The 11200-nt window shown below is 37.4% G+C and overlaps 1 protein-coding gene across 2 annotated transcripts; it reads left to right on the top strand.

Annotated features, from left to right (window-relative positions):
• The first annotated feature begins 338 nt into the window (after positions 1–338).
• LOC119528804 (myosin regulatory light chain 12B-like) lies at positions 339–862 on the top strand. Of its 2 annotated transcripts, XM_037829056.1 has the most exons (2): positions 339–556; positions 701–862. In XM_037829056.1, the coding sequence occupies exons 1-2, from the start codon at positions 344–346 to the stop codon at positions 860–862; spliced, it is 375 nt and encodes a 124-aa protein (XP_037684984.1). In that variant the 5' UTR covers positions 339–343. The 2 variants fall into 2 exon arrangements, with proteins under 2 accessions (XP_037684984.1, XP_037684983.1); XM_037829055.1 differs by having other exon boundaries at positions 339–862.
• Positions 863–11200: the final 10338 nt, after the last annotated feature.

The following is an 11200-nucleotide window of genomic DNA, read 5'->3' on the forward strand; positions in this document are numbered from 1 at the left end:
GTGACCTTATGGCCTTCTTAAGGCTTCCCCTATTTAACTGTGACTCCTCAGTGTGGGTGAGAAGATGCTCCTGTTTCCCATAGTTCCTTCCCTGTGTGTCCTGCCATGTTGGACAGCCACTTCCCTGTTAACCTGACTTGAAAAAGCTCCTGGCAGGTTTTACTCACCACAGCTCTGTGATAGAGAAAGAGGCCCCAGATCCCTCTGCAGGATCAGTGGATCAAACCTTTTAAAATCCTCTCAGACTTAGGGGGAGTCTAGAATCTTCAAAACACAGGTTTAGGCCTTGGACTCACGCAGGGCAACCTGGTTCCCGACTCTGGGACGGATTTAAGCAGTCACCATGTCAAGCAAAAAGGCAAAGACCAAGAGCACCAAGAAGTGCCCTCAGCGTGCAACATCCAACGTGTTTGCCATGTTTGACCAGTCACAGATTCAGCAGTTCAAAGAGGCCTTCAACATGATTGATCAGAACAGAAATGGTTTCATTGACAAGGAAGATTTGCACGATATGCTTGCTTCTCTGGGAAAGAATCCAATGGATGCATACCTTGAGGCCATGATAAATGAGGCTCCAGGGCCCATAAATTTCACCATGTTCCTCGCTATGTTTGGTGGGAAGTTAAATGGCACAGACCCAGAAGATGTCATCCGAAATGCTTTTGCTTGCTTTGATGAAGAAGCCACAGGCACCATCCAGGAGGATTACCTGAGAGAGCTGCTGACAACCACGGGGGATCAGTTTACAGACGAGGAAGTGGACGAGCTGTACAGAGAAGTGCCCATCGACAAAACGGGGAACTTCAACTACGTTGAGTTCACACATATCCTTAAACATGGAGCAAAGGACAAGGATGACTGAAAGAACTTCAGCTACAACCTTCCAATTACTTTGTCTTACTCTATTCTATTTCTAAGACACTTTCCCCCACCTTGATAGAAACTTTTGCCTTTTGCATGCATTAAACTTCACAGCTTTGTCTTTTTTTTTTTTTTTTTTTTTTTTTTTTTGTCTTTTGAGGTATTTATTCCAGACCTTTCTGCCATTTAGCACTTGTATAATCAGACTGGAAATGGGGATGAGGTTGTAAGTTGTGCTGAAAAAGAGATTGCGAATAAAAATCAACAAATGTGAAAGCCCAGGAAAATATATCCATATTTCTGGTTTTGCTGGATTTTTACATTTTTATATAATAAAAATGCTATTTTGGAATAAAAAAAAACACAGATTTAGGCATCGTTCCTCTGCAAGATGTACCACTCAAAATTTCATCTGCTCTTCTTTCCCTGATCCCCAAACTCCACCTACTCATACACACACACACACACACACACACACACACACACACACACACGCACGCATGCATGCATGCACACACACCTGAACCTTCAAGGAGTAGTATCTAATTTAAGTTTATTGGGCCCATGATCATTGTCATAGATTCTCCAATTCTCTGCTCCTCCCTGTGCCCTGTTGTTTGCTATGACCTTGCGATTGTTCCCACTGAAGGAGCAGAATATATCACCTCACCTCTTGACTTTGGGTTCAGTCATATAACTTGTGCTGAGTAATAAACTGAAGCAAAATGACAATGTACCATTATGAACCTCGTTCTTAGGATGCCTTGAATGCTGCCTCTTGCCCTCTTACATGTTGGCCATCACCATGAGAAGACCTTCCCATTACTGCTTACCCCCTCTGCCTGGGCACCTGAATGAACACATGAGAAGACAACCTGAGCCCAAACCTCAGGGAGGTGCCAAGCCCAGTGGGATACATAATTTGAAGTAGTGCTGCCTGGATGAGTCCAGTGAAGATCAGCCAATCCACAGACATGTGAGCCGTATAAACAGCTTTTGTTCAAAACCACTGAATTTTTGTATAGGAATTGTAATGCAATCAAAGCTAATCAGTACAATTGCCTTTCTAGTAGAGTGAATAAATGTGGTAGAATTTAAACCAGAAAAAAACGTTCTCATTTCTAGAATAATTTTGCCTTCTATTGCATTTGCAAGCTTATAAGGTGATTAAATTAATCTTTATTTGCATTATTTGCTAAAATGTATTTATTTCCTGTCATACTCTAAGAAGAAAAATGTGCTACACTCTCATTCTGTATAACTGAGAGAACTCATCCAATAATTGCTGACAAAGCGCATTCCTACACAGATCATCATTTTACTTGGGCTGCATGCTCAATTTATTTGAAAAAGCAGCTGAATCTGCTTGATGTGTTGCAGTCCAAAACTTCATTTTATGAGTCAGTTATTTAGAATGCAGGATTCCTTCCCCCATAGAAACAATATTATAGTGTTCCCCAGTAAACACACAAAAATCTATTTAACACTGTAATATATGGGATGATATCAATAATGCTATGACACACAGGGAGAATGCCTTATCCCCCACTGCTCATGCTTCCTAATAGGAGGACCCTTCCATTCTCTGCTCAGAAAATCTCTCAGTGAGATGACGGGACTTTCTCTTAAACCTCCTCTTCCCCTCTTTTCTTGCTCTACCCCAAGGAAGAGGAGTGGCTACACTGATCAGTTAAAGCCTGCCACTTGATCCTCCTTTCCTGAGTGGGCAGGATCACTGTATTGAAAAGAGGCAACCATCCCCAGTCTCTCAGACCTGTTGTCCTCCTCACTCAACTGATTGGCTTTGTGGACTTGGAGTCTGCAATACAGTCTCTGTGCTCAGTCAAAATCTCTCTCTCTCTCTTTCTCTCTCTCTCTCTCTCTCTCTCTCTCTCTCTCACTCACTCTCCCTCCCTCCCCCCCCCCGCCCCCAAGCCTGCAGTTCCCAAATTTTGTATCTGCAAAGGGATCAGGGAACCCACTTCATAGTATTAGGCTTAAAATGAATTTTCCAGCACAGAGTACTAGAAAACCCTTTCTTTATTCAGAGGGTTTAAAAAAGCTTGTGGGAATTGATGTCAGTGCTCAATTTCTCTCATTTGGCTGGTGATCCTGGACTAGAGATATTAATGGTCAAAATACTAAAAGAGACTAGGGTAACTGGTATCCTAACACCCACACCCCTTCTGTTCATTATTCCTACAGGGAAATACTTCCCGTGTTCCAACCATGAAATCCAGGGGTACATCTTGACTAAGCTTTTTTGATACCTTGTTGGTGAGACCCTTCATTTCACAGACTCATCTTTTGGAAAAACTTCAGAATCTTTCACACAGGAGTAGAGGTCACACTTAATTAGAAGAGGAAAATAAAAGTTGATTTTGGAAAAGTTACCGGAGATGGTAGAAATTACAAATATGCTCCATTTCTTTTAAAATGGCAGGAAAATGCATTATCCTAAAAAAGGTCATGTAACTGTTTCTCCTAGAGTATTATAGCCAGCAAAACATATTATCAATAACCATATATTTTGCCACACAAAATTTAATAAAATTTAACAAACTCTGAGATTTTCCAGACTTCCTTTAATATAGCTGGCTTTCGTAAAATATTGTATTTACAGATCAAATACTTGCTATGGTCATTGTGTACCTCATCCCCAGATAGTAGGTGACTTGAGCCAAGGGCATACAGGCTAAGAATTAACTCTGCGCCTATCTAAAGCACTTTAAATACCACTCTCTCAGGAAGGCCATATTCTCACACATTGTTGAATGGCTCAGGATTAGCACCCAACCAAGCTGGTCAATGGAACTGCCCATCCCTAGCCAGGCAAGCTGAGCAAGTCCTCATTCTTCTGTAAGGTAGAGATGGGAGGCTCTGGTACTCTAACAGCCAACTTCTCCAGAGTAGAAGCAGCTCATCTGCTTTGCTGTCAAGAGAATAAACATTCTGAGAAAAGCAAGGACAAGAGAGGAAAAGAGAAAGTGCACCATGTACTCAAGGGCCACATCTATCCCTGCCCCCTCCCACCCCACAGTTACATGAGTCAATCAATTATCTTTAAAGCAGAAACAAGCACACCTTTCTTTGAATTACAGAAATTGGGCACGTCTAGACCCTGCACACTACAATTGGCCTTTCCATGAGTGCTCCAATCAGAGAACAACCAGTTGTCAGGAGGCTACGAAGGAGGGCGGATCTAAGATTCAGGCCAAAGTTCCCCTGCCATCCCATGGACACCAGCACATACTCTTTAACTCCTCCAAAGCTTTGGAGAAGGTGAGGAGGGCATCCTGGCCCTGGCACCCCCAACTTTCACCTGAAATACATAGAATGCCTCTTTCCTTTATGTCTTAGTCTGCCAGGCTGCTATGATAAAAACCATACAATGAGTTGGCGTAAATAATGGGAATTTATTGATTCACAGTTTTGAGACTAGTAGAAGTTAAAAATCGAGGTGTCAGCAAGGTGATGCTTTCTCCCCAAGGTTTGTAACATTCTGGTGCTAGCTGCTGGTGATCATTGGTGCTCCTTGGTTTGTGTCCCTGCCTTATATCACACGGCAATGTCCTCTCCTTTCTCTTTTGGGTTCCCACTGACTTCTGTCTTCCAGTTATTCCCCTTGGCTTTCTCTTACTGAGATTCTTCTGCATATAAAAGACTCCAGTAATCCGGATTAAGATCCAACCTCATTCAGTTGGGCCATACCTTAATTTAAAATGTCTTCAAGAGATCCTCCCTACAATGGATTCATACCCCAGGAATGTGGGTTAAGATTAATAACTTGTCTAAATTGGGGCATATAATTCAATCCACCACACTTTAGAAAGCCAAACTATTAGTAGCAGTAGTATTTTACTCTTTTATATCTTAGAGAATTTGAAGTGCAGTGTTGTAAATATAAAAAACTCAATAAAAAATTTAGTGTTAAGCTAACCAAGACTTTCTCATTGTTGTTGTTATCAACAATATAAATGAACAATAATAAGGCAAGTAAAAAACTTTGCTCTTTGGAGTGACAAAGATTAAAAAGCATGTTCCCAAGGAAGAGAAACAAAACCAAAAGAACTGGAAATACAAATGATTTGATAAATGTGTGTGTACATGTACTAATAGATATACACTAATCAACAAACATTTCACAGAATTATATCTACACACATAATTCTTTTGTAGGGTTACTTTGAAACACTACTTTCATAGTGTTACTATGAAAGGTGGATGTTCATGTTAACAATTTGATTGGGGATAACTTGGGAAGGAATTTTACCTTACTATATACAGGGATTTTTTGTTTTTGGTCCATGTATGTATGAACTTCCCTCAAGGCTAGTTTCATAATAAATAATGTCAGCATTTGCTCAGAGTTTCTAAAAAATGTTTGTCAATGGTGAGAAATGAAATAAAAGAACTTGGTGACTGAGCTCTAAGAAGCAATAAATAGGAGCCAAGAGCATTGATTAAAGGGATGACTGTGTTGCAATAAAATAAATAAGGGGTTTCAGTCTAGCTGCCTTAATTCTCCATCTCTTTTTGACCCTGATAAAAGAGCTAAAGGATAACATGGATTCTAACAGGTTGCTTAGTGATCACAAAAGAAGGGTCTTAATAATGATCATAATAAAAATAATGTCTCAATTTAATAACTAACTATATAAAATGTCTATTTGCCATATTCTATTTCTTTTCAAAGCTCTAAGCCCATTTTTATATAGGAGAACTCATAGCAGAAATTGAGGCCATGTGGGCCATCAACAACCAACCACCTGATATAGAGAAATATTTAAGATTTCATCAGTTTTCCTTTGAAGGCTGCAACAAACTTAAACCTGAATCTCTTCATAGGTATTATTTATATTGCTTAACAGTGTGGCATAGATACATCTCCTTTCCCTGCTGAAGGGGGGGCAGGCATCATAACAAATTCTTGATTTTCCATTCCAAAGAGAATGATAGGTTATCCAGAAAAGTTTTATTTTACTTTCTAGTATATTTAATAGCTGCATTTGAGTATGAGATAAATGCTGTAAAAAGTCACAGTCTTTGAGATGAAATAATAAACAGCGAAGGCAGGATGAACTGCGAAGCTCTTCAATCTCCCCATGTTGACCCCTGCTCAGGGAAACATTTTTCCCCCATTAATGCAGGGAATCCTCATAGCACTACTTGGACAGATGTTTTGTTTGTTTGTTTGTTTGTTTTATCAGAGAACGTATAAGTTTGAAATTATTTGTAACTAAGTGCACGTTTTAGTTTTAAAATATTTTCCAGTTCCTTTTGGGTAAGAAGCAGCATGTTATAGTGGAAAGAACAAGGAATCGATAGATGACAGATATGGACAGAGGAGAGAGCAAAGGACAGCGAAGGGGAAATGGATTCATTATGACGCATGAATGTAAAATTCCCTAATTAAAAAAAATGCATTAAAAAAAAACAAATACGTAAAGGTATTGTATGGTACTTTTCCATTAATTTCTCAAAGGTCTTGACCTCCTAAAGAAAAATTTCTGACTAAAAGGGGTTTTCCTCACCACTCAGTTCCCTCTTGCAGAGAAACAATTGTCCTACAGAGAAGCAATGATCCTATATTTGGCCCTTCATATAGTTGCCATGGAAATTAGAGCAGCAAACACTCAGCTTTCTGGCTTCACTGTGGGATCCAACATAGAACATGATTGAGCTGTCAGAGAACCTCCCTAGGTAAAATTTTACCTGATAAGTAAGAGTTTCCAGAAGCATAGTGACACATACAGGAAAGAAAATAGATCGCTTCTCACTCTGAAAAATCCCTTTTGATTCATAGATTGTCTGCATGATTGGAACATAAGAAACCATCCCTTTCTCTAATCAGACTCTTCTCAATTCACAAACGAGTACCTCAGAGGGCAAATAAAACTTCCCTGTGTTTGCATGAGAAGGAATCCTATTAACATAAGGAAAATAGGGTTCTTGAGTCCCAAGGTAATAAGAAAACAAAATGCTAAATTGTGGAGAGCGGGTGGCAGAGTGAATGAGAGGGATGGGATCAAACACCATTTAAACTATTTTAAGGACAAATTAAATATTCAACTTGAAAAGAGGAAGTCATTATGAATGTCAAAGAACACTTGTCTTTTCACATCTGGAGTCATCCACTCTAATGGACTTGAAATTTCATATGTATTCTTTGGTACCAGTAAATGGGAACTGGCTTCTCTGGGAAAGAACTCTACCATCAGTTTGAATCCATTGAGTTGAATCAATCCGCGTCATTGAACCTCTAAGAAAACTGGACTGGATTGAGTGAGGTCAATGTTTTTCATATTGGGATTAAAGAAAAGAACAGATCACTCCATCGGGTGCCATAGCTGCAAAAAAAAAGAGAGAGAATTGTCTGGCAGAAGCCAATATTTAGACAGCTGCTTGAAAGGAGACTTGACAGATCTTGGTGGAATAGGAAAGAGAAGTTGCACTTTGAGAAGATTGTACCCTCCATCTCCTGTTTGGGGGTTCTAAGTTCTTCCAGTTAAAAACATCCTATAATCCATGTAATTGCTGGTGAGTGTGTAAATTATTACCACCACTTTAGAGAGCAACTGGCATAGCTAGAAAAGTTGAAGATGCACATTCCATACAACCCAACAATTTTACTTCTAGGCAGCTATCATAGAAAAGTTCTTGCACTTGTGCAAGAAGGCAAATATAAAGATGATCCTATTAGTAAAAATATGGAAAGAACCTAACTTTCTGTAGACAGTTTATTCACATAATGGAATTCTATAGAACAGTTGAAATTAATGAACTATATTAACTTATCAATCTAAACAAATCTCAAAAACATAAAGTCAAGTAAAAAGTCAAACTGTTAAAGGGTATTTATACCTGCTGTGATTTATGTAAAACTTGAAAACACACAAAACAATAGTTTATATTTTTATCACTACATACTTATTTAGTAAAATACAAAAATAGACCTGTGCATAATTTATTCCAATCACACCAACTACCTCTGAGAAGAGAGGAAAAAACAATAGTGAAGGCAACGGGGTGACATTAGCTGTATCTGTAATGTTTTATTTCTTAATAGAAATTAGATTTGTGTCAAATTCAGCAAATTGTTTGCATTTTTTAAATAAATCTGGTGGTAAGTGTGTGGTGCCTATTTCATTATTTTCTTTAGGTTTTATACATTTCATAAAAGATGTTTTTAGCTTTGATTTTCTGGCCATACAATAGTACTCTTTGGACAGGTAAAGTTTTCTTATTCATCTTTTATATATGCTGCTATAGAAGTTTCATATTGGGATTAAAGAAAAGAACAGATCACTCCATGGGGTGCCATAGCTGCAAAAAAAAAAAAAAAAAAAAAAAGGGCACAACCTAGTTAAACAGCAGAGTGAGGATTAGAAATTAGCTGTCTGTGTCTTTCCATTCACACTCCATGCGTCTGTTAATTATGCACTATGGAGACAATGACTCCAACTTTATCATCTATGCCAGAAATGTCCCAAATCATTGGACTGTTCAATTGTGTAAGAGCACATTTGAGCCCATTGGACCTTTCATGTCCCCCAAATCACACTTAACAGATGATGTGCTGCTTACTCTGTTTACTCCCAGGGGTCAGCCCTACTTAGGAGAGAGCAGAATTTTTGTTTTTGAAAAAAAGAACATGAGGAAACAGCCTACTGATACGGAAATTTTCTGAAACGATTGAGAAAGTGGCAGAAGTTTTCAAATGGGGGTTTACTGATTATAATTAATCTTGACTAGAAGATTTTAATTAGGGCATTGTATTCTTTGTGAAATATATTTTAAATACTGCTCAACATAGATTACAGCAGGAAAACTAGTAGTCATTTATACTGAATTTCCAAATCAATTCAAATAATTGAATTTTTGAAAAATGGATGAGGTAAAGATTCCATGATACAATATTGAAACAGTCAGCAGGAAATATTCAGAGATTAAAAATAAGTCTTGTTTCTATGAAACCTAACATATCCAGACAAAAATAAGCATTATTTAGCACATGATGTTTATCATATTTTACACAGTTGGGCAATAGAATTTTGGCTGTGTTAAGTAGCATCAACCCACTTTGGACACCTGAAGGGATTCTTTAACCTACATCTTCATGACAAAAATAAAAAGGACTTGGAGAATAACTGAACTTATTTGAAGAATAGCAACTAGATGCACAACTGATGCATAATTTCATACTACAAATTTATCAAACATATACAGTGGGTTAGGGATAATATTAATCACACACACACGTGCATGCACATACACTAAGGAATTTGTAAAAATGCTTGGCCAGCAGTAAGAAAATAGTCTCTACTCTTGCTCAAATTAAGTTTCTGGGTTTTGTTTTGTCTTTTTCATTATTCAGGTTTTGCTGATTCTCTAATGTGTCCCAAATTATCCTCAACTGCTGCTTCCATGATCAGAGCCCTAATCTCTGTTTGCAAAAAAGTTCAGCCTCCTATTTATCTGATTACTCCCAGTTCATTTTAAGTACTCTTGGTTAGTAGTATTCCTAAAGATGTGCTCTCCTTTCAACATGATTTGCAAAATGTTTGGGTGCTCTGTAGAACACACGAGTGATGGAAGGGAGATTTTAACTCCAGCCCTTTGGACAGAAAGAGTGCCTTTTCGATCGGATTAGCAGTGAGAACATGAAGGCACGGACACTTCTTGCATCCCACCATTAAATGCTCCCTAGGTTGTAAGTGATATCATGGAAAGCTACTAACATTTATAGGTTTTTAATTATTGTTCATATGGTTGGACATTTAATTTATTCATGATAAATTTCCAAGAGAAGTAAAAGATACTTATGAATCTCTAAGAAAAAAAAACAGAAATAATTTAATACAGTGCTTAAATTTTTCATCATTTAAAAATAGAAAGGACCTTATTCTAGAATATAATTAATTTTGACTATGGGTATTTTTTTTGTTTATATATATAGTTACTTCTTTTGTATATGCCAGTTTTTCCCAAACTGTGTTCTATCTAGCTGTGCTCTTAACTCTTTTGCTAAGTGTGGGGATGGGGGCAGGGAGGAGGAGGAGTGTTCCACTGTCAAGCAAGTTGGGGATTTAACTGCCCCCCAGCTTTGGGGTATTGTTTCATAGAATGCTTATGATCACTTCGGCACTGTATTTCTTCACTGTCAGGCAGATTATATAAACTTGGAAAATTTATATTGCAAATTCATTTTTATATTAGCTTCCTAACCTAATTTTTAAATGCAATTGAATTTTTAACTTATTTTTACTTACATTATAAAATTTATGTTCATAAAAACTAAAACCATACATAGGTATGGTGATTAAAAAAACAAATATCTCCTCCAACCTCTCCCTAATCTCATCCTCCTCCCCCAAAGTAACCACTGTCAGCAGTTTGGTGAGTCTCTTTTTCAGTCATTTTTATTTGAAACAATTGAATTCCTACTTTATAGTCAGAGGAAAATGTCAAACATCATGATTGGGTTGGAAGTAGCAAAATCTTTTTTAAAATCCTCAAATAACATTTATTTTCTCTGATATTTCAATGATTACATTTTGTGTCAGATTGGGTTTTAAATGGAACTCTGACATTAACATAATTAATTAGTGAAGAGATGGGTTAAAGAGTAATACAATTTCTCTACTTTTTTTCCCAAAATTGGAAAAGATAAACTACATCTTCAACTTTGGTCTTTCTACATCTTTAAACCCTTCACTAATTTACACCAAACTGTCAAAGTATGTATAAACCAAACCACATCTTCGCTCCCCAAACTGAGACAAGACCTCAACGCCCTCTAGTGGGTGGCCTCCGTGTTCCATCATCTGATTCCAGTTGATAAAGTAAAATGCTACCAGCTCTTAATGAAGTAAACACGGCAATTCATCGTTGGTAGAACTGTACTTTCCTCTTTTATTCATTTAACGAATATTTAAATTTGTATTAAAAAGAAAATAAGTTAAAATGAATACTCACCTAGAAAATGAGGGAAAATAATTTGGCAGGTGGGGATGGTGGTTCATATATAAAATATCAAGTAACAACTTTTATCATTATAGAGAATCAGTCTCTGATCTTCCAAGTAACTGCTTGTCTTGACGTCTACTCTTGGCCACATTATGACTCTCTACTCCTGAATTTACAAAGACTTCAGTCTACACTTTCATTTGAAAAAGTAGGGGGAGCTATTTACTTTTCTATTTGGTTTCACTTCTCTGGATTTATCACTTTCTTTAAGTATTATTTTACTCATTTTTCCAAACAGCAACAAAAATAGCCACTGAATTCACTTTTCTGCTTTTCTCCTCCATTTAAAAGATAACACATGATGTTCCAA

Source organism: Choloepus didactylus, chromosome 3 (assembly GCF_015220235.1).
Source record: "Choloepus didactylus isolate mChoDid1 chromosome 3, mChoDid1.pri, whole genome shotgun sequence".
Lineage (NCBI taxonomy): Eukaryota > Metazoa > Chordata > Mammalia > Pilosa > Megalonychidae > Choloepus > Choloepus didactylus.